Here is a 25,563-nt window from a genome sequence, read left to right as displayed (position 1 = left end):
GTCTGTCGAAATGTTTGGGCACATACCAAAGGATGAAGGAGTACACAAGGAAGAAGCTCTAAGTGTGTCTCTATAATGGCATTGTTAATAATGTAAAATAATTCATTGCCGTTCATTGGCGACCACCGCCACGCAATGTCGTTCTTCTTGGGCAAAACCATAAAAAAAAGAACAACAACAACATATCAGAATGAATGCAAAGGAAAGAAGGACTACAGCATTGATAATGTTGAACGAAATATGCGACAAGAGAACCCACCGCACTATAAGACGCGTACAAATATCCAGACTTGTCAGTACTCCACGGGAGAGCAAAGTGGTTGCAGCAACCTGATGACAATATAAAATTTGAAAAAGAAGACTCTTCGGCAAAACCTGAAAACAAATAAATGCTTCTATCTTCATGCACACACGAGATATAAAGCAAATAATGAGAGATCGTGTGTCTCCACAAATATTTTTAAGGTATATATTTATGATTCGTAAAGGAAGAACCACGTATCTAAGAGAAACCCTAGATCAAGGGTCTCGTTAGTATTTAAATTTATGTAGATCTAGGCTCACACATAAATATAATACAGTGATAGGGTACTAATCTGCGATGTGTCGTAGGGCCCAGCTGCTAAGTTGAAAATTATGCAGCCAACTCAATTTGCAGAGCATGAAATATAAACCACTGCGAACACTACAATATGTTGAAAGGCCTCTTATGTCCAAATCCATTTTGGATGATTTCGTTTTGGATATGATGCCATAGAGCCCTACCCTTAGCTTTTTGACCGGGGGCATTTCCAGAATATTTACGCAATTCGTCGTATTGTTGGGTATTAAAAACAATTTCGCACGAAAGTTGTGGTCCATTTGAAAAGCTTAATATAATCCAATGGTCATCCAAAATGCTAGACTTCTTCCTTGTTCTTAACTCTCTTCTCAGACAAAATTCTGTGTCGACTGCATTTTAATTGTGAAATGTAGAGCGGCTGCAATATCAGGATAATTTAATTTTTTGGTTCATTTGAACCCCTAAATGTAATTCTGGTAGTAGAAGTTTTAGTATTTTTGACATAACATGGACAGGCGGACATACATAGCTAGATCTACTCAGATCGGCGTAATAGGAAAATCGATATAAAGTTTCCTACGCCGGGGATCAATATTTCGAGGTGTTACATAATTTTTGGCCCAATCAAACTTATAATACCTCCAACGCATAGTGCTTTAGATTGTAAAGAGTTTCTAAATTAAATTAAAAAAAACTCTATAAATCCAACACTTTTTAAGAATGTTAATAACTGAACCAAAATGATTCTTTAAATAAAATGTTTGTTGGGTTATGGTCCAATTGTAATACAAAGAAACGATCTTCAATATTTTTTTTTTAATTTTTCGTTTTCGCAAAAAATAAAACCTCTCTTACAGACCATCAGACGATCAGAATACTGCACCGCAACAAACCAGACTTGAAGGAATTTTCGGATAATTGCTTTACATGTACGCTGGTATTCGCGGCAGGAGCAAGCACGACGATGACGACGACACTAAAAACAACAACAACAATTGGCCACAAATCAAATGAATTTAACGAAGCCATGCCCTTTTTCATCGTCATTACGAATTCTTTAGAGTGTGGCCATTGCAAAAACATCAGCGGCATATATTGCAAAAATGAATCAAAAAGTGGAAGGATACGAGTGGGGAGAGGCGGAAGCAGAGGACCTGAAGACAGAGGTACATGGTATGCATTGATTTTTTGCTCAGCTAAGAAAAGTTAAATACAAAACTCAAAAACCCAAACGACAATGAAATATTTAATATCCACAATCGAAATGCTCTTCTGGCGATTTACAACAACACCAACATTTAGCACTTCCTTTGCCCAGCACAGCTCCTTGGCTGTGGCTTGTTGGTCTTATGAGTTTGCTCATTGGTCGATCAGTCGGTCGGTCGTTCGTTCGCTACGTCGTCTGTCCTTCCGTCTGGCAGTCTGCTGTTCATGCGAGAGTATCATGTAATGATTGTCGCTTCTGCTGTCATGCCTTTCGCATATTTTCCCACGCCACTTTTGTGTAACGCATAACTCTTTGACAAAAATAAAGACAGCAGACAAATAAAAAATAGCAGAGCAGCAGCTAACAAAGGACAACGACGCTGGATCGGGTCTCAAGACAAACAGATACAAGGCATGGAAAAATGTTTGAGCTCAAACACGGCAACCAACGAGGCAATGATGACACTGCACGGCCCACACGAAGATTATTGGGTAATGCCTTTCTTTTTTCCTTTAGGTTTTTCTGTCTAATAAAATATCAGATTATTTAAAAAAAAAAAAACAACAACAAAATATAAACGACCGACCAAACGAACGAATGTTGCCGAAGAAGTGTCAGGAATGGGAATTTCGAGACATTTACTGCTGTGCCGTTACATGGTAACCGCCTGTTTCCGGTGGCAAATATGACTGACAAGTACTGACTGCTTAAACAATTTTTTTAAATATGTTGCACATTTGCAATAGCTGTGTCGTCGTCATTCATCGTGCCCGTCAACCAAAACCGAATAAACGCATTTTTTATTCCTTTTGCTTAAAATCTTCTCACACGTTCGAATATTCGTTGTGTGGCTCGCTGTTCTCACGAAATGTGAAATGTAATGAGCAGATGCTGCATGAAATGTTTTTTTTTTTCGTCTCAAAAGCAATCCTCCTTTCAATTAATCGCTGCAAGAAATATATTTTTACATAATTCAAAGGGATCAAAGTCGATTATTTTTTGTGTCGGAATTTGGGTAATTTTTTGTGGATATGTGCAGATGCATGCATGAGTTAACACTCCAAGTCATAATTATGAAAAGTAAAGATTTGAGCGTGAAAATTGAGAATTCGATATCTTCCAGCTCCTCGTCGCATCATATGAGACTTACGACTATTCGAAATACTGACCCCTCATTTTGGTGTAGAACCTGGTGGCCAAGATATTAGAGTAAAGTGAGTTATTCACATTTTATATCTTGAATTTTTATATGGTATTTTGGATATTGATGTTGCAAACTGATTGGCCATGTAACAATGATATCCACCGTAAGGTGGAATATATAACAATTGGAACCTCAATCTTAATCATTCTAACCTTTTGCATATCATCTCTAAGATGGCACTAAAAAGTATTTTTTTTTTTTTGTAAATCTTTCACAATTATTTTAGACTTTTTCGTATACCAACAGCAAATTACTGAAGAATGCCACATTAATGTTTTTTAACAATCCTAAATCTTTTTAACTAACGACTGCATTGGCCAACAATCTGTAATTCTCCACTTATTTCATTGTTATGGAATTCAGACAAGTAGGCAACAGATGAATAAGTTAGCCCCCCAACAAGTTAATAAATATTTGCCCAGAAAATGCAGAAACAGAGGAAAACCTTTAAAAGATCTACTGACACAAATTCCTTTCAAATACGTTAGCCTGCCGGTCGACAAACCGAGGACCTCACTACTGGCTGCAGTGTGAATGGAGGCATCATCTCTATTATTTATTTTCTATTGACCGTACTAAGTAGTTCCATAACTGTGCTAACTTCTTTTCTCTCGCTCAATGGGTAAACGTTATATCAATAGAAATAGATGAAGAAAATCTTCTTTTTTCGTCGTCGTTGTTGTTGTTGTTGTTGTCAAGTGGCTGGTAATAGTAAGAGTAAACGACAGACTGTCGGATGAACGAATGAACGTGAACTATGGCTAAAAACAAACGTACCTTTGGCGGCTAACGATATGAACGCTTGGGCATGTTGTCGCACTTTGTCCACATCCAAATCGGGATAGTCAGCACTTCTGATGGGCAAACGTATCAGCAACAATTCCAAGAAGTCCAACGGTGTAACACATGACAAATCCCAGCCCAGGCGACTGAGGACAAACAGTTCCCATTTCTGCAAAGAAAAAAAAAACACACACACACACACACACAGATATGAATATTAAATTGTAACAAATAATTAGAAGTGAAAAAATTAATAGTCACATGTATTTGGAAAACAAAAATAAATAAACTACCCCCCTCAACACACCACCGCCATTAGAGATGTTGCCTTCATTTTAAGTTGTCCTATCCATCCACAAACCCAACCCGTATGACAATGCACACACATATATGTCTGACACCGCCGACCGGCCACCATCGCCACCACCAGGTCTGCATAATTTTTGGTGTGGCAATTTTATAACTCCACGGTTGCATTGGCATGCATAAATGAGCACAAGCAAGCTGCATCTCCCATTATGCGTTCTAGACGTTGTGGCCTAGGAACGGAATAATAGACGTTACAGATTTGTGCATCAACGTGGAGCGGGTATTGTTAACAAAAGTGCGGGTAGAACGGCAGTTTTTGTCATAGCTAAACACCACCACCATCCTTAGATAAATTACCAATATACGTAACTGTTGTATTTTGTAAGGATTAATTTTGGTGACAACTATTTGCAGAGTACATTTATAGAAAAAATATTCTAAAAGGGATTTGGGACTCTGAAAGCTGACTTTATTAGGGTGTGGTTTTTGATATCTCTATCCACAAGTGAAATCAGTAAATATTTTTTTCAAACTACACACGTCCCTATATTACTAGATTAGGATGGTCCATATTTGTCCACCGTCCATACAAACAATGCAATCAAAATATAAGACAAATTATAAAAGAAACTGCCGCGAAGTCAAACGCCATAATTTTTACATTTTTTTTAATTGAATGAAAGCAAAAAATGTTGGGAATAGCATCAAATTTTAGAATAAGTTTAGATATTTTTGAATTGGTCACCTTTGGCACGAATTATGGCCTTCAAATGGCCAATGAAACCGTCGCACGCTGCCCGAATGTTGCTCCGCGGTATTATGGCCCATTCCCGGCGAATCGCTTGCATGAGGTGATCGACACTTTGGGATTTTTTAGTGGCAACCTTGCTTTCCAAAATACTTCAGACACAATGTTGGAATGTCCAAGATCTGCGGCTAAATGTTTGCGTGCCCAAGGCTTTAATACACCCTCCAGAATATTTTCGCGATAATATTCGGCATTTATTCTGATACCACGGTCAAGAGCGACCACACCATCACCGGCCGGCCTGGTGGCCAACCGAAGGTGCACATTTTCAGCTGACCTCATCATCATTTTGTTGTTTACAAACTGCTGGACGACGAGAAAACCAAATTCGGCAGTTCACCACTTTCGGCCAAGCGAAGCAAATCTTTAGCTCTTTTGAGTCTATTTTCTTTCTGTTGCGGTGTAAGTTCTTGCACATTTTGGAATTTCAATGGCTTTACCCCGAGCTCATTTTTCAATATTTGCCGGATGGAATATTGCGATATGTTCAGCTCACGAGCCATTTTTCGGCCACAGCGATGCGTGTTTCGATCAAGTCGCTTCTTTACTTTTCGAACCACTTCTGCTGATGTTGCTGTTTTCTCCCGTCCACTTCCTTGACGTCGGGCTACGCTACCAGTATCACAGCCACGAGCGATGGTACGAGACGCAAAAGATTTAATCACATTTAAGTGCTCTAACGATAGCCACTTGTGGTTTTCCAGCCAAATATCCAACTCCATCCCGAATAACTTTTTTTCTGGAAAATTCTCACCAAAATGCTTTTGTACGCTTGTAAACAATATAATGAGCTGTCTCTGGAATAATTTTAACAGCTGTCGGACGAGTGGCTTAGAAATGACAGAAGTCTGAAATTGGTTGCAGTTTTTTCATCTCACCTGTATAAGTTTGATTGGGCCAAAAATTATGTAACACCACCTCGAAATATTGGTCCTACACATTGGAAACTATGTATGGATCTTCCTATCTCGCCGTCTGTCCATGTTAATTTGTAATCACGCTACAAGTCACAATTATGGCCCGATTCTCTCAGATATCGAAAATGGTGAGAATGGAAGGCTATTCTTATTGGAAATGGTCGCAAAATATTGACATGGACCAAAAACAGAAAATTTTGCTGTTGTTCTACAGCCCACAATTCTAATCTAATCTGATATACAGAGGAGCCTGTGATTTTTTTCTATGCGATATTTGATAACGGACATTCAAAATATATGGAAGTCTATATGATAACGTTTGTGCTACATGGAATCAACCTACATATCCCAAAGGATCCCGTTGGGTATTCAATCGTCTATATTTTGCAACCACTCAAACAGTATGACATCTTTGTCATATGATAAAATGAACTATTTTTTTGCTCCAGAAATGTTATGTAGCACAAACCTGTGTGTTGGAAAATTCAACATTCCCCTTCTTAAAATCTAGACATTTCACATACCCAAAGACCTATATTTAAAAACGTTTTCATCTATAAATTAACAGGCTTCCTAGAATTGTACTCCAGTTCTAAAGTTGAATTGTTTTGTAAGACAACTGTTACATGTTATGGCCACGTTGGTAGGCCTGAATAGGAAAATACATTTAGGCCTCCCTCCACCCATAAAATGTCATCAACACTTTCCCCTTCCATGGCCGTAAAGTGGGAAATAGTGGCCCACCTCACATTGTCGCATTTTAGTTGTGGCCTTAAAAGAAAAGCTCAAAATCCCCAGTTTATTTTTTATTAAATAAAACTTTTATTGGCCATTACTTGCGACGCTTACCAAGAATTAGTGGAAAAATAAACTTTCAAAAGATAGGTATTGCAATAGTGAAGCGGTGCGGGGTGGGGAGGGCATCAAGTTAACTAAATATTCATAAACCTCAACTGAGAGAGTTTTTCGCCCGAACTCAACCGCATTGCAATTGAGAAATATTTATTGTTCTACCACTCGTATTACAATGTGATTGTAAAATTCCTAAGCTTTGGGAATTACAATGTCGTCTCGAGCGTTAAATGACAAAAAATAAAAGAATTATACTCTGCGTTTGTTGTTCCTTTGGTTGTTTACACTTTTTACTGATAGTTTATTTTTTTCAAACAAAATTATGGCGAAGCGCCATTGATAACAAAAAATCTATAAAATTTATATTTACAGTCGGTTGGTGGGGCTGCAATTTCAAGATAGTCGATTTCTGACACACAGACATACTAGGGTATTATAAAATTTTTAAACAAGTTAGAACAAGTTAGAACCTATCAGAACGATTGCTTTACACCCCCTCTCAGCCGTACATTATTTTGAATCGCATTTAGTATCAATCAGTAAAAAAGTTTCCCCATTTTATGACAGTTACTTATGATTGTTCCCAATTTGGCTTAAGGATGATAGTGTCCATATTTGTACCTGATCTAATATTACAATGCGGGAAGAGTACAAATATGTACTTCTTGGTGGAGGTACTGGAAAGATTGGACCAATGTATCCCAACTAGTTCATCGTTCTACTCAGTGTTTAACCATCTGAGTTTTTGCCTTCCATAAATGTTTTTCAATCATCGATTATCCATTCGGAATTTTTTAGACATCTATTCAGATTATTTAATTGTATACACATAAAATAATTGTATACAGATAATTGCATAAACATTATTTTTATTGAATATTTATGTGTATATGTGTGTGTGTGTGTATGCACATATTTTGGAATACAACAACATATTCGCTCGTAAAAGCATGTTGTAGTGCCATTTAAGAAACAAAACGCTACAGAGAACAAATAATTTGCTTTTCTTTTAACCTTGAAGAGCTGTTGCAAATACTTGAAAACGTACAACAAAACGCAATTATGTGGCGTCCCAAAAACGCCGGCACACTGATATAATAAAAAAAGAGATATCAGGCAGTATGTGTCTCACCGAAGTCATCAATTATGGTATTGATGGGACAACTATGCAGTTACATATCTTAATAATTCTATTCTCTGAAATTGGGAAATCAGGGAGAATTCTCATTGGTGGTTGGCGTTAAATTCCAACTCTGGTTTTAATCAAATATTTTAAAACGTATTAAGAAATGCGTCCATAGATGGCGTTTTTGGAACATAGGAAGAGGTTTTACTCCAGAATTGTCCTATTTGAAATTTCTCCCACAGCGAAAAGTTTAGTAGACAAAGACAACATCACATCCTCTGCATTACTGGTAAGGCAAAATATCAAATTCCAAAAATTTTATAGGTACACAAAATTTTGAAACCGGCCCAAATTTGATTTTTACCCAATTTCGTCGGATTTTAGATCTCTGAAGGTTGTCAAAGTTTTCAAAAAAAATATTTTACTGCACAGAAAGAGAAAGGATTATCCGATTTTGCCCCAACTTTGCAATTCCTAGTCTTTGCATCAGTGATATGTCAGGTGCGAAAATGGACAATATCGGTCCACTCCATAAAGTACCTCTCCCACAAAGGGTCAATGTTTTGAATAACCAAAACGATTATAAAATCTGAAATAAGCATCCGATTTCCTTCAGATTTCACACATTCCATTATTTTTACTAACAGAAGATATGCTGTGAAGAGGGAATGTATCGGTCCACTCTTTCTGGTACCTCCCCCACAAACGTAAAATAATATCCGTTCCATTCAGACTTGGTACATCTCAATATTTCCATCTACACAAGATCTGTTTTAAAGATGGTAGAGATGGGACCATTTCTTTTGGTACCTAGTCCACAAATGGTCAACATTTTGAATAACCAAAACGAAATAAGCTTCCGGTTTTCTACAAATTTCACACATGCCATTACTTTTACTAACACAGGATCTGCTGAAAATTGGATATATCGACGCACTCCTTGTGGTACTTCCCCCACTGAGGGTTCACATTTTTGAAAAACAAACTCTGTTCACACATCCCACATCACACATCCAAACATTTTTGCTAACGCAAAATCTGTTGTGAAGATGATAAATAACTGCCAACCCCTTTCTGGTGCCTTACCCACAAAGGGGTCACAATTTCCTATACTTATATCTGTCATAAGGCAGTTGCAACTTGATTTATCTAAATATTTATCTTAACCAGAAATCTGAGATGGATATGAAATTTATCAGAATTTATGATTTCATATAAAATTGGATATAAATGTTCGATTTCCTTTAAATTTTTAACAAACCAATATTTTATCTGTGTTAGATGAAGTGGAATATTTCGGTCCGCTCTATCTGTTACCTCAGGCATATTTCCACATTTTCCAAAAAAATTTGCACATATCTCATGTAAAGTATAGGAAGTAGTCAATATAGTCTAAATCTGGCACGTTTTAATATTTATATCAGTCTTAGGTCACATAAAAATTGAACAAAATTGGCCAACTACTTCGGAACCTCCTACATAAAGGGTCAACAGTGTGATTAATCATAACTCAAGGTTGGGGGTATACATCTGTCGCCAAAACCGACTGATACAATTTAACTTGTTTTAACAGAACTTAGGATTCTAGTTCCCCATTGCGTACATCAACTTTAATTTTCTTCTTTGGTTTTTGAGGTTTATATATGGAGGGACACCGATCGATTTTCTTCTCACAGATACTGAACATCCTTGTTACGAATAGTCCTCATATTACGATACCACTCAACATTCGAAACTGTTAAGATTGTAGAAACATGATTGTAAAAGGTTTTACAATCCTTGGTTTAAAGCATCAAAAGTGCAATTTTTTAACTTGTTTCTCCCGCCTCCTTATTCTGATGGCCATCACTACCACATTAAAATTTTATTCTGGCATACATAATAACCCATATGAAATATTACCTCTGGTACTGTATTCAATAGAGATAATTAAAAATTCATTATTTTCAAATAAGAATGCAATATTTTTGTTGCAGCACTTCGAATCTTCTCACGATTGCTTTAAAATTGAATAATTACTGTGAAGTTGATTAAGGGGCGCCACAAGCCACGTGCAAATTAGTTCTAAACATAGAAACCACGTTTGCAATTCTCCCTTCCACTAAATGATGGGTTTTTTACAGAATTAAAACCTCATTCGATTTGTTGCCAACTGAGAATATTCTGTAATTTTTTCCAATAGCATATAAGCGTGACATTTTCGAAAAGAAAACTAATGACTTGCCTTATCTATCCGTGAGTCGTTGAGTAGCTGGAATATTAGTGACTTGACAATAAATTAAAAAAATAACAGTTTTCAGAAAAGTTTGTTGAAAAATTAAAAATAAATCAATGGGTTACAGGGCTTCTAGGGTTTTATGAGATAAGTCATTTTGCTTTTCAACATTGTGATTGTCGACAAATTCAACATTGCTTTTTGGAATTTATTAGTTCGCATCATTATTTGTATTAGGTTTAGCTATAGAAAATCAAACCAAACGGGCTGACATAGCAAAGCAGGTGAGATAACACATAAGACTTAGAATAACATTCGACAAACTAAACATCGATAAAATAAAATAGAGGGTAAGGTTAGAACATACTTCAAATGGCATATCTTCAACATGTAATCCATCAACTAATTTGTCGATTTCATTGGAATTGAGAGATCCCACTGATAGATAATAAAACGACTAACAGGGAATTGATCTTTGTGTAATAAACTTAAAATTCTCTATGAATATATTCGAAATTCCTTTCCCTTTCTCTTTCGTCTCACTTCCTTCTCCCACCACATTAAGACTAAGTTAGAAAAATGCCAACTATTTTAACTGTTGATTCTTCACTCGAATTTCCCTTGAAACCGGAAATGCGCAATCAGAATCGTGCACCTCGTCGTTAAGAACTTATATTCGGCTGGAGCACGTAAACCCATTATGTATGCACTGCGGAACGATGTACCAAACATTCCAATATCATGTCCACAACGACAATGTCCTGCCAACAAACAAACCGGCCACTCGGTTGAATGGCTGGCTAGCTGGCTGACTGACTGGTTGGCTGGTGGGCACTTCAATGTTTGTTGAAATTCATAAACACATGCCAAAAACAACTGTCATCAACAGCATTATCCTCGCCGTCATCTCATCATCTGCGTCGTCTTCGTATTCGTCTCCGTCGTCGTTGTGGACGTCATTACCATGAGGATCGGTACACCGCACAGCTCGTTAACATTATGATCGGAGTTGTAATGATTCCAACATTGTTAGCATTACAAAGGAGATCCATCCACTGGGCGGAAAGAAAGCAAGAGTCCCTGGCATTCGGCATGAGATTTATACGCCATAAAAAGTAATAAACTATAAAACATCATATTTTCATGCTTGTATTGGGCGGCGGTGGCGGTGTTTCCTAAAAAAGCTGTTAAAGAGCTAAGACGAAACAACAGAAAAAAATCGAAAATCCGCACAATGTCCAAACTCTTCCATCAACCAGAGTCTGGGCAAACTGGCAAACGTGTTTCCTGGCCACTACTCAAAAAGTGTCTGACGTAGCAAAAATCTGCATTCCCACACTAACCAGGCAGCCTGCCTGCCTGCTTGCTAACCAGCTAGCTGGCTATCTATCCTGGCTAAATACATAACTCAAAGACTTTAATCCAGACCAGTCTGGCAGACAATTTGCATGTTCAGTTCAAGGCAACCACCAGCAGCAGCAATGGCAATGAATTCATGCGCCGCTGTCATAGTCATAGTCATCGCCATCGCCTGTCCCTTGTCCCCAGGAATATCTCCTTGTTTGGCAGAACAACACAACGACATCAACGAAGGAGGCATTAGCCAGCCATGTGACGTGCTTTGAATTCTTAAGCGGAGCAGTCACATGTGTTTCTGTGTGATGTCGCATTTTAGTCGATTCGAATTTGAACATTGGGTTTGTTTAAAAACAAATTTATGAATGAAAATACCCCCCGAATGATTGCCCCGCAACCAACCACCACCAACCGACATGGGCTATGTAAAAATACCCATTTAGGAAATTTTATGATTCCACCAACTCCACCTTCCCCTCCTCAAAAAGGGTATATGTGCATAAGTGGGGAGCCATAAAAACTTCTTTAGCTATTTGATGGAACTATATTCTGCCGATCCTTGGCAAGGCAGGATCAGTGTCACAAGAACATATGCGAAGTGTCAGACTCCGATATGGCCATGGACTTCGTCAAGTGTCATTCATTCAGATGCAACATTTTATTGCTGCAATAATTAATGCGATAAGTTATTTTAACCGACGGCTATTCACAAAAGCACCACTGGCACCGGGGGTTGAGAGAGCGTTTGAGTTATTGAATCGCTGACACAGACCACATTGAATGGATAATTTGGAATTAATTAATGGAACTATTTAACAATAAGACCAATCAAGTTAAAAACCGACAGAGGCCTTCAAACAGGACACTGAAGTTCAATACGGAGTAGCTGCTTTGTTTTCTATTCGAAAACTTTAATTCACAGCCCAGCTGAAGAGTGTTTTTCGTCGTGTTTTTATCTCGTCATTTGTATTTATACCCTTAGTAATATGGCTATATCATTTGATACGGTCAAAATGTTTCTTCTCTTTCCATCAAATCCGTTTCAGGACATTTGTGGTCGTTCTAGGGATGCTCGTCCCTCTGTCTGCCTGGCTGATGCACACGATAACTATCGAAGGGAGTGTCCGAATTAGTCCAAACTTGGTACATCCTAATATTATTTTCAAACTTAGATCGAGTTCGGAGATGGGCAATAGTGGTCCCCTCCTTTTGGTACATCCTCAACAAAAGGTTAACACTTTCACAGAAAATAATTTTCCTCATAGAAAGAGAAAGTATTATTCGATTTTGTGCAAACTTTGCAAATCCCAATATTCTTTCCCGTGCTACGGCAGGTGCGAAAAAGAACAAAATCGGCCCACTTTATCAAGTACCTCTCCCACAAAGGGTCAACTTTTGGAATAATTCTAACTCTTATAAAATGAGAAATAAATGTCCGATTATCTTCAAATCTGACACATTTCAATATTTTTGTTAACAGAAGGTCTGGTGTAAAGGTGGGATATATCGGTCCATTCTTTCTGGTATCTCCCCCACAACGGGGCAACCTTTTAATAGACATGAAGTTCGTAAAACGCGAAATCAAGTCTATCAACAGAAGATCTGTTTGTTCAAAGTTCACAATTCGTCTAATTGAAAAGTTTGTGTTTAATAACGGATTCTGCAAAGCGTCTAGCCAGGACATGGAGACAATAAATGAATTTCAACCATCGAGGGAAGCGCACTGAAAAAAAAAAAAACAAAAAAAGGAAGACTAATCCCAATTGGATGTCAAGGTCTGCGGCCCAGCCACCGAGCGGACTAACCCAATCAGCAACAACGAACAGTCGAGTGTGAGAATTTTCGAATTTCGCATTTTAGGACATTAAAGAGATATGACAACCACCACATGTCCGCCGCCTGATAATAACAGCAATAATGGTGACGGGAATCAAGCGCAGAAGTTGCGACAAGTGTGTTGTATTGTGTTGTGCGGTGTTGCACGGTTGTAAGCGAATACATGGATGGATGTGATTAACGCTGCAAATTGTCTTCGAGACGGTTAACCCGTCAACCAATTACATTGCAGCATTTAAGGGGCAGACGTCAAGACAGTCGGACGTCAAAGACACAGGATGTGGAAACTATGAAAAATAATCATAATCAACAACAACAGCAACCACATTGGTACTGATCACTGAATGGATGGATGGTTGGATGGAGCCCAAGATGAGGAAGAAAACCAAGTGAGTAAATCTCAATTCAGGCGGACACAAAAACAACCACCGCAGAAGCTATAAAACAACCACCAGCATACCATGTGTTGATGATCAGCAGACAATGTGACAAAACGCCAGCCAGCCAGCCAACCGGGCTAACCACAAGGACGGATTGTGGCGGCTCAATACACAAATGAAAAACAACAACGACAACAAGAACATTGAATGTCACTTGATTGAGACAAAGGAATATGCATGAGGTTCAGACTTCAAGTGCTCATGGAATGCTGCACGCCAATGGAGCACAGCAACGGTCCATTTATGCATGTCCATCCATGATTATTCCATGTGGATCATCATTAATTCATATTTTGTTTAACCATTTGATGCAACAAATAATGAAATAGAATAATCCAAGATTTGAGTTTTGGTTTTTTTTTTTTTCAGAATACTGAGTCTCAATAAAAACACAATGTTGTGATATGCCTCGTTTTTTCTACATTTAACAAGAATCGGAATCTGAATATGTCGATCGGGACGATCTGATGTAGAGCCAGCCAACTAACCAATATTCGTGTGGCATGTGTTTTGTAACAAAATCCCTTTTAATTCGTTCCTTCGTTCGTTCGTACAGAGAAAAAGTAATGAAATGGAATTTCATTGAAATGCCAAAAACAAAAATCCATTCATGCAGTTAACAACAAAAGGACCTCACACAAATTGTGTGGGGGCTATGCGGACAGACAGACGGACGGACAGACAGACCGACTCGCGGACAGACTTGCAGACCAATGCAAAAAAGGAGAGAATAAAAAACGAAATAAATTGGAACTGTGCTCGTATATCTGGGTCCAAAGGAAGAGTTTAAAAGGGTTGCGAGTGGGGTGACGACATTTTTATAAAATACCAATCAAATCCCAATTTCTTTTCTCATCTCAAATTCTAATTTAGATAAATTGAGCTTGCCATAAATTTCATACCTCCTCTAAATAAAGCTATTAATTGCAAATAGTATCTATATCTCATTACCAAAAGAACATTTTTGCACCAGTATCCACTTACAAAACGGCATGGACATTTCATGGGAAGTAATAAGTGGTTTAGGAACTAGTAATCCCATGTTCCCATACTTCATCGTTTTTGCTTTCTTTGCCCGATGAAGGGGTTGAAATTGCGAACTTCTGACGTCTTTGCTAGAAGAATCATATTTGTTTAACTGAGGACGATCTCTATTAAAATTCGTGATGATCTCCTCCGATTTGGATTCAGCTATTAGATATTATTTAACAAAATTTCATATTTTTTGGGAAATAATGTAGGGTATCATATACATGGGCCGTCTGGTTTTTATACTTTTTGTACAGGTTTCGTCACTCCAAAACACGAGTAGCTTGCGGAACAATGCAACGATTTTAATCTTAGCCGAAAACTCATCTCAAAAATAAACAACACGACTCTCAAACATTCCTACATATGTACATAAAACAGACTCACTTATGTAATATGAGTACATATAACACATAACTCCATCCCTCCCCCTCCGAGCCTTCGCCACCATCATCCAAACATACACACGTTAACGAAACAGCAAAGGAACGATTTTCACAAATGAACGGGAACCGTACAATTTAAATTTTGAATAAGCACAAGGGGACAGCAGACGGAGGGTGTGACACGGCTTTGCAGTTTCTTGAATCAAAAACAATCTAAACGCCACTTAGTACGAATCTGTGCTTTCCTAAAGCATCCATTAGGTAGGTAGGTAGATCGGTCGGTCGGTCGGTTGGCCGTCCCATCGTCCGGCAGGCAAACCAACAGCCAACCACACCACACCACTATCAGCCCTAATCTAGACATCGTTGATGTTCTTCGCTTCGTCCGAATGACGGTAATGGGAATGGCGAATAAAGAGAAAAACACAACAACACAGATTTAACATTTCATAAACGTATTTACTTGTTCTTAAAAGGAAACAACTTAAAACGCCGACAAATTCATTGGAAACCCATCCAAAATAAACCAAAACTCAGGGGCAGCAGGCAGGCAGGCAAACTTAAGTAACACATCGATCCATTTCCAGCATCCACCATCCACCGTCGTTCCCAGTCTGCAAAGAGAAGACGCAATAATAAAGCACAGCTCCAACGTGGGTACAAACAATTCGGATACATGTGTGTGCCAGCCAGCTCCATAGCAGACCGTAAAATGATCATTAAACCTGCCAAAGAATCAGCATCCCACCACCACCACCGCCGTCGCTACCACCGGTTAAACCTCTCTTTCTCTCTCTCGTTTTCAAGACCATTGAATGTGCCAATTTAGCACTCAGAGTAAGAATTTGCCGAATGTTTCAACAGGTCTCGGCAGACATGAGAAGAAATGCTGAGAGAAATTGAAATAACAGTGTCTGACAAAAGTATGAAACATAAAATTTGATGAAACCTATTCGGCAAGTATATAAGTATTTCCACTCTAAAAGACTTGTTAAACTCGGTTTTGGGTTGATGATGCAGAAATCAATATATCTATAATTGGTTCTTATAATATTCGGCAAGAAGTCTCTTCGATATATAATGGGTTTATTAAATTTATTTTTGCAGTATCGATGTCCGCAAAACTCCCTCTGTTAATGACGTTAATGACCCTTGTTGATTAATGAAGCATCTATACGTCGTCAAACTCTTTTATTTTCTGTCTTTTCTTCGTTGTTTGCTGACGAAGATTTGACGTAGCTGGGGTTTTGCAGTCGGATGTGCACACTATGTGTCGCCGTTACTCATTACATGGTATGATAAAAACATGTTATTTTTCCTTAAAGCAGTAACTCATTCTTTTATAGATCACTGGTAATGCAGAATTTGAGATTACTCTCGGGGTACGGGTAATGCAGATGTTATGTACAAATCGTTACTAGCCAAATTCTCTGAATTTTATATTATCAAATTTAATTTTTGTAATAATGTTTAGAAGATGACCTTCTGGACTCTAAAAAAACTATGTAAAAAATTTCCGACACCTTTTTGCTGTCTTCAAGTCGTTTTGTTTCCTAAACATTTGCCATCCACTGTAACTTTACAAGTATAGGACTGTCTGGTGGCCAGTCTACAAATAAAAACCTTGCCCCCTCCCCCAACGCAATGCTGCCCCCTCTGGGCATTCAACATGTGTATCTTCTTCTACTGTGGCAGTAAACATTACATCCGAAAGAAACTTTGTGTACAAAGTTTAGTACAACTATGCGAAGTCTTTTTCATAGCTGTTATTTTTGTTGTTGTTGTGTTTTTCAATCGGTCACCGTACCATGTCCGCCGAGGCAAAAATAACAAGTAATTCCTGGAATTCGATCATCAACCGTTTTGGAAGCCAATGCGATTGGCTGTGTTGCGTCAGTGCCTGGGGAACTATGGAACTCAGAGAGAAAGAGGGGGAGAGACAAATTGAAGGAAAATTCATCAATGGTCGCTAATAAATTAGTGCTTGGTTAGAGATTCAATAACCAATATATAGTGACCTATTTTGCTCCTAATGGTTCTGTTTTTCTTTACATAGAGCGCAATCAGAGACTTTTTCCAGATAATCCCCATAGTTTTTAGAAATATGCATCTAAGAAAGATTTTTTTTCTGAATTCGAAATCCCACTGCCAACGACAGGTCTCCAAGAAAAAAAACTGCCGTCGCCACCAAAAAATCCTTCCATTTTATTGACTAATCCGGCGTCACTCAAAACCCTCACTTAAATCTTCAATGTGTTAATTTAAAACAAAATAAAAATAAAGTAAAACTCATTACCAAATAATGAGTTCATAACTTATTTGCAAGTAAAAAAATTGAAAAATTGTCATCAAAAAATAAGTTTGTCAATTATCCTTTTTTACACCCGAATATCGCAATTCTTTCACAACCCCATTCCGATCATCACCGAGTAAAAATCTAAAAATTAATACGAAAAATATAAATAGAGCTGCCATAGATTAACTCTCCTTAACATCTCCTCATAACTCAAAGAGGCCACAGGACACGTGTACACGCAAGTAAAGATTCCCCCCTTCCCTTGCAGCCGGAATAACAGTGAATGAATTCATGATCGAATGCAATGCAACACCGAATCAAATTATGAGAAACTTTTTGTAATTCATTAAACGCTTACAAACACCAGTCGGCGGCTTCTACTTCTTTGTCGATTGCTGGAAATGTTTTAAACTTTTTGTACGAAAAATCCTACAATAGGACGGCAGGATGGAAAATGATATATGTGAACGGACAACAGCCACACATTCTGGCCGGATCGCATTAAACGGATTCGGCAATTTTCTCGAAATGAATCAAAAGCAGCCATGCCAAATGAACAGCAGCAGCCACATTAACCAACAACCAAAAAAAAACATCAGCAACAACGATCCAGGCCGGACAAAACACATTTTAATGATGGTCCATAATCACCATACAATCACCACTGTACTCTTGACCAACCTCTGCTACATCATCCTCATCAGCATCATCGCGGTCGTCGTCGTAGTAGTTTTCACATTTTCTTGGAGTGTAACTTCAACACTGAAAGAATGCTCAAATATTTGCACGACTCTGTTGAAGCCGAAGGCGGCATTACCAAAAAGAACCGCTGAAAATAAAATCGCAGCAAGATTCCAATTTTGTTCGATCGATAACCACCATTACCATCACCGCAAACAAAAACAACCAACGAGGCATCGAACGAAGAATCTCTCAAACAAAAATTTTTGGCAAACAATGGATGAGTTCTCAGACTCAGTCAATGGCTTGGCCGATTAAAAATCAATTTATAATGGATGGAATGGAATTGAATACTCCGAACATCGGCCGGCAGCTGCCAAGTTCAATACAGACAAATTTGAATTATGAATTCAATGTTTTATTTTGACATTTAACCACCACGACAAGGGCAACATCGGAGACGGGTCTAGATGGGGGCCCTTTTGTGTCGTTGTGCCCATTGACCGTCCATTAGCCATTCCGCCAGTCAAGTGATGTGATGATGTCTGACTTCGTTTTACAACATCTCTCTAATGAGAGTAGCAAACGAGCCAGATTTGTTAACGGAAATATGCTTCATTTTTACAGTTAGATGTAACTTGTAAACAGGAAGGTGTCATTTACAACTTCCAGTGCAAATTATGGAGATCTTTAACATGAGTGCTCTGAAAAAAAAGACCAAACAGAACCGAAATTAACAAACCAAAAAGAAGAAGAAGAAAGTTCCTATTTCCAAAAAAAAACCCAAAATATACAAACCCAACTAAAATGTCTAAAAATTAATTAATTTGCCTCTTGTTTCTTTTAAAGCACATTTTTTGGCTGGCAAACAATACCAACATTCAAATATTGGTTGGCCCCCCAAGCCTCGCCCAAGGCCAAGTTCAAGCAAAAACAAAACCTTCCACCAACAGCCAACAAATCCCACCAGTGTCTAACATCCAAGCCTTGACTAAATTCGTTCGAACATTGCCCGCTAAAGAATCACTTGGATCGGAGTGCTAAGCATAGACCATAAACCCGACAAACATACATACACGGGTATGTGTGTGTGTGTGTGTGTACGTTTGTAGACCAAACATAATGGGGTAGGCAAGAAAGAAACCATTAATAAAATTGTTAGACAAGTTTACACGCATGTTTTGGTTTCTCTTCATTTTGTTCTTTCGTTCGTTGTTCAATGAAGAGAAAAAAGTCCGATCATACTACACCATCTATCCATCCATTCATCCCCACATCGACTATCGTACCATCCAGCCTATGTCCAAAAACAAACAATTGAATTACCACAAACGTTAGCAACAAATGGATGGCTAACTTAAAACCGCGTGGTTTTCAACCGAAAACCCGCGTACATAGCAATGTTTGATATTGTTGCTGTTCGTTGCTGGTAAGAAATGTTGTTATTGTTGCTTGGTTGTCAATAAAACGTTAATGTTTCTGTTATTGTTTCAAATGTGTTGTCTAAGTTAATCAGACTCTTTTTGGCTAAATTTTGGTAAATGAATGAGAAAAAACAACGCTTAGCAGAATAATTTTTCACAGGAAAAGTTAAAAAATAAATCCTCTTCCTTTAAATATATCAGAACAATACTCCACCATAAATAGTATATTATTAAGTTTTCCATTTAGTATTAAGTTCGATTTGAAATATTAATTTCAGACATAACAAAGTATATATATATATATATATATATATATATATATATATATATATATATATATATATATATATATATATATATATATATATATATTCTTGCTCAGCGTTAAATTATAAGACGATTTAGCCCTTTTCGTCCGTCCGTATGTTCGTATTTTAATCTCCCTTGAGTTAAAAACGAATAAAGATGGGAAGCTAAAATTTTACACAGATCAGACTTTTGTCTGCATGCAGGTCAAGTTCGAAGATGGGCTATATCGGCCCACGACATCGTATAGCCCCCATATAACGGTACCCTCAATACTCGGTATTTTGATGATTGTAGCCAAATTTTTCAATGAAATTGTCTGATAGTCCACAAAAGGAGTTCCTTCTGAGTGCTATGAGCCCTGGAAGAGTAGGTCCACGATATCGTATATCCCCCATATAACGGTACATTTTTAATGGAACTGTCTAAAAATCCCTTGTAAATGTTATTTTGATTGTTTCAAATTTCGTATTTAGAATTCGTAATGGCTACTGCAGCCTATGACAAAAAATTGCGTATGCAAACCCACGTTTTCGTATAGCCTCCATATAACGGTACCTCCCAGTATTCGGAATTTTGGAGTTGTTCAAAATTGCGTATTTGGAGTTTTAATGGGAACTACAGTCTATGACAGAAAATTGTCCATACACGTCCAGGTCTTCGTATGGGTCCCATATATCAATACCTCCCTATATTCAGTATTTTGACGATTTTAGGTACAATATTGAAGCTCCTAATATGCACAACAGCCTGCGACAGAAAATTGTATATGCAGGTCCAGGTTATCGTATAGCCCCGGTATAACGTTACCTCCCCTTTATTCGGTATTTTGCTGATTTTAGATACATTATACACCTTTTTTTCAAGTTTTGTATTGTATTTTTAAGATTTTAACAGAATTTTTAACGGATCTAACTTTTTTTTTGATAATTTCCAAATTAGCTCCAGATGGTGGAGGGTATCCAAAGTTCGGCCCGTCCAAACTTAATGCTTTTTTACTTGTTTATTTTTTATTTTTGTAAAGTATTATTACTCTGTTCCAGAACATATAAGAATCTAATTGGTTATCGTAATAAAAGTTTTTCAATTATTGCAGTTCCGGAACAAATTGTGAACTTTTTTAATAAATATTCTTTAGCAACTGCTACAGTACGGAGGGTTCCAAGTGTGGGTAAAAAATGTACCTGAATGTACCTTTTCTCCATGAAATCAAATGTAAACAAAACATTATGCGTGGAAGTGGATGGAAAGGGAGTGTCTTTAAGAAGATTGCAAATGTTCCAACACATTACTCCATAAAAATTTTCATTTCAAATATGACCTTCAACCACTTTGTCTTTTCTTTACGTTGCAAGTAAATTACATAGGTAGGTATTGGAACAGAACTATTTCAATCACTAACAACATAGACTCAAGACAAACATGAATACATTTTTCTTAAAATGTCTCAAATTCCCGGTGAAGAACAAAAACAGAAAGCAAAGAATTTTTCGATCGGTGTGATGTTGCATTAAATGTACAAAATATTTGATCATTTGACGAAATTAAAATTTTTCAAAATCCATGTCCAATACTTTGGCAACTTCCCCGCGGTAACCCGCGCGTTCTTAGCATAAATTCGGAATATGTGAAAATAGTCTATGCTGATGCCCTTGTTTTGCTCGCAACCACATTCTTGGGCGATCAGACAGACATTATCTCACATTGGCTCTAAAAAGTATGACTAGGCAATGAAACTAACCCAGTCGGCTTCTTTTATCCACTGGGAGCCTCTTGTAAGTGCTGCCTGCTGCGGAGCATCACCACCACCACTATCACCACAAGCAACCAACATCGCCTGCTTGCCAGTCACACGATCGATCTACCGACCAACCAACCTACGTATAAAATGTTGCAAATAGTTTAGCCAGGATGTGAAGACTCATCGACTGGTGGTATGAAAAAAAAAAAAAAACGAAAACCTTAAACAATCATACAAAGCTGCAACCGCAATAATGATGTTATTAAGGGACGACGACAACGGTGGGGGAAAGAAGATGGGTGTGTGCCAGGAAGGTGGCACTAGGTATGGATATCCATGGATAAACAAGCATCGTGTCTAAATAACCACTCGCCTCAACACCTCTGCCTTCGCATTCACAGAGCCCGGCTTGTCTCGAGCTGCGGCATTGACAGCCAAAGGCTGAGCCAAACTAGCCCGGCATTCTGGCCCATTCAATGAAAAGGCCACAATGAAAAACAGAAAAATTTTCACTTCCACTTTTGTTTGAGAAGTCGCTGTGGAGCTTGCACTAGTCATCTTAAAAATAGGCCCAGACAAGCTGGTTTGACGAAGGAGCCGGCAGCCGCATGGATGGCAAATATTTTAGAACTATGTCGAAAACAACAACACCAACAACAAACACACACGAGAAACGTAACATTGTCAGCTGAATGTGGCAGCCTGATAAGACATACCTGCGAAAGCTTCGCTTAGTTTTGTTTAGTTTCCCAGGCTCATCTGAAAGGAACTTGGCAGACAACAGTCTGCCGTCCAATGGAATGAAGACAAACAAAAGCGAAATGACTCCGGTGTGTGGCACACTCCTGACTGCACAACAGCGGGAGGTAGTACGACGGCGATGATGCAGCACTGCATTCAACATTCATTTCCATTCCATTTTGAACAACAATTTTGGAATTCAGAGTTCCTCATTGGAGTTCGAGTTCGATGTTCTTTGTCCTCCGTTGTCGTCCATTAGCAAGGAGACGACGAGCTGCGGCGTGAGGAAGAGGGCCCGCCACGGCAGGACGAGGTAAATTCCTGAGGCCAAGTTTTGATTTGTGTGCTGTCAGCTCTTGTATTGCAGCTCGGCTGTATGCTTGTGATGCATTGCAATGTTGTGTAAGCCGGGCTTCGGTTACATGTGCGGCGATAGATGACGAAGGCGTAGGTAGGACAAAATCATTGAATCGGCCATCGTTAGTGGTTGATGGTGGTGAGGATAATGAAGATCTATACACACCGACACACACACACTCGAGTAAGCCAGCGCTGAATGGAATGGTATTAGGCATGGGATATTTTTAATTTAATTTCAACATTCCATTGCTCGCGATATTTGCAATAAGGACTGTTCGTGTAGTCGAGAGATTGAGTTTAAATTAATTATTTTTTTGTTGCTATTTTGGAAATTATAGAATTTGAGAAACTACACAGGTAGGGAAGGAGGCGATCAATAATGATCAATTAATTTTTTCGTGTTCTTTTTTAATTCGATCCGCCTGGGGAATAAGTTTATTTAATCGAAAATTGTATTTTGTGTTAAGCACATTGTTGTTTTTCTATTCTGCTTCTCCATGCTATCCTCCTTTTTATCTAGAGTTTCTAGCTCTCAGCTTTTCATATGACCGACTACTTAACGTTTACGAAGTATCTAACGTTAATTTTTAAGTGTTATTCTAATGTTTGTCGTTCGCGTTTTTAATACTAAGGCTGGCACAATTTATCATCTGCAAATGTGTGTTTCTGGCCATCGCTCAAATATGAGGATGTAATATTATACAAAGATGACTTAATATGAATACATTTTTGTTAATTGAATTTGGCTGCTCGATGTAAAAAAATAATTTCGTTTAGAACTTTATAATAAGTCAAAAGGCGTTAGTTCGGCCATACTGAACCCTCCATCATTAGAGAATGAAAATATTTGAAAAAAATTTCAAATGTCTCATTCTGAATAATTTCCAAAAGGCATTTTTTCCTTTTTACAGACTACATGTCTGCTCTATTTTACCCGGGAAAAAGCTTATTCACGAGCGGGAATACTCAAAGAGTGGAAGTTTTATACGAAGCTTACTCTTAACTCTTTTATTTTATGCGGGGGTGCTCCCGAGTCACTTTTATTTAGAAAATAAGAGAGGGAGTCGAAACGCTCGAAATAGAGTACGAGTTTACTCTAAGACTAAAGTCGATTGGACATTTGTTGTTTGTTGATTCGAGAGTAATGACACACAGAAAAAGAAAAAAGTTCGCTCTTAGCGTAGTCTTATATTTATTTTTGTCATACCACACTGAAACAAAACCAACCACCATTCGGTGGTTTGTTTTTTTTTTTTACAAATACGTTTGTAATATGAGTGAAATGACGTTTCTAATTTAGATGGCCTTTCTTTAGATTTTTCACTTTCACTTCCTACCTATCACTACCTATCTTAATTTTGCGTTGACTATTTAATTAAAAATTACGGTTTAAATTTGAAAGTATTCTTCACAACAGTCCTTATTATTTTAAACTCTCCTCACAGATATGACCGGAACTGAAGTTGTGACAATGCTATGCATTTTAGCCTTTAACTTATGCCAGCACAGCAATTGGCCGGCTCATGCGTGTAGGTGATTTGGAAAAATATCTGTCCCTTTTTAAGCAATAACAGGCGGATCGGTTTCCAAGAAACTGTAGATGTTATCGACGCCTAGACTGAACTTCCGTTCACCTTGCTCCCTCTACAAGGCGGCCAACAGGCATCTTGCCCACCACCAACAAGGTCATTGCATGCTACTTGTCGTCGTTCTGGTCATCGCTGTCGTCGTGAGAAGTTTGCAGTGGGAGCCACAGCAGTTCGTGGCTGAATTGCGCAGCGCAATCGCCAAGCCAATTCACATCGAAATCATTGCAGATCATTTCATGCCGGTTTAAGTCCGTATTGACTTAACATGAAAAACTTTTAATTTTGATTTAAAAGCTGTATTTTTCTTTGTCATTGTGTCATTGCTGAGGCAAAATTCCAAAATATACAGCCCCAGAAATCGTTCTTCGCCAATGAATGCACTGGAGGAACAATGATGCAGCAGTCGTCGATAAAAGGTTTGGGTTATTGAGGTCTTATGCCTCCTCCTTTTTAAATTCCTGTAGATCATGACACAACAGCAACAACAACGAACACACAAAGGAACACAACAACACCTCATCTCTGAAATGAACAGCAATTTCAATTTCGCGGTGGCGATTCACATTGCCAATGAGAGCGCACAGTAATTGAAGGAGACCTCGAAGGACAAAAACAAAAACTAGCGATCGTTTAAAATTGCTGATCGTGCATTTTCAGCTGATGCTGCCTGGCTTCAATGCAGTGCCCGTGTCCGTAGTCCTCCATTCCCATTGATGTCGATCGATTGTTGTTTCATTTTGTATTTTATTTTTGTTTTGTTCATCGTTTTTTTATTTTCATTCCTTTATTATTTAGCTGGCTGCATTTTCGTTGCCCTTTTTTAGTAAAATTGAAATGAATTCGCATTTTATGATTTCAAGGACTTTTAAGGAATATTCAAAACTTTTTTGTTCTCACTGATGCTGTCGCCATTTCAAATCCGTTTTTTTCATAATTTCTTTGATGTCTGGGGAATGCGAACCCTAGCTCTAAACAAGTCTTAATAATAAAATTGTGTGACATCAAGAATTCCGACTTTTTCATTAACGGCCGCTCTGCGACTGGTCAAAGAGCCATAGAAATTACTTATGGGTAAACAATGTTTACGGTTGGACACACAATCCAAATTCACTACATAAAGACAAGTTAAGGAACAATTTCTGGTACTGAACTTTAGTCTATCATTGGTTTGAAAATTCAACACATCTATTTAAAAACCTAAGAACGGGTAGTACAACTAAATGTTTACTATTTTATTGACCCCATCATAGGATTCTGGACTTATCAATTCAAGAAAGGTCATCAATAATATCCTCCACCAAATGTGAAATTCATTATCGAACAAGGTGGGTTTTAGCACACAGATTTGTATTAATAGAATAGGAATGCTAAATTTGGTGGAAATTGCTTCTAATG

General features: G+C 38.0%; 1 protein-coding gene across 1 annotated transcript in view; it reads right to left on the bottom strand.

The window, feature by feature from the left end:
• LOC101899635 (G2/mitotic-specific cyclin-A) overlaps nucleotides 1-25,563 on the bottom strand; it is a 58,256-nt gene that overhangs the window by 5,779 nt on the left and 26,914 nt on the right. The window contains exon 3 of the mRNA XM_059121627.1: nucleotides 3,751-3,925. Within this exon, the coding sequence (XP_058977610.1) occupies nucleotides 3,751-3,925 (175 nt within the window). The remainder of the gene's footprint in view (nucleotides 1-3,750; nucleotides 3,926-25,563) is intronic.

The sequence above is a fragment of the Musca domestica genome, unplaced genomic scaffold (assembly GCF_030504385.1).
Source record: "Musca domestica strain aabys unplaced genomic scaffold, Musca_domestica.polishedcontigs.V.1.1 2, whole genome shotgun sequence".
In the NCBI taxonomy this organism is placed as follows: Eukaryota; Metazoa; Arthropoda; class Insecta; order Diptera; family Muscidae; genus Musca; species Musca domestica.
Note: the sequence above shows the minus strand (reverse complement) of the source record. Positions and strands in the feature narration are given on the sequence as shown.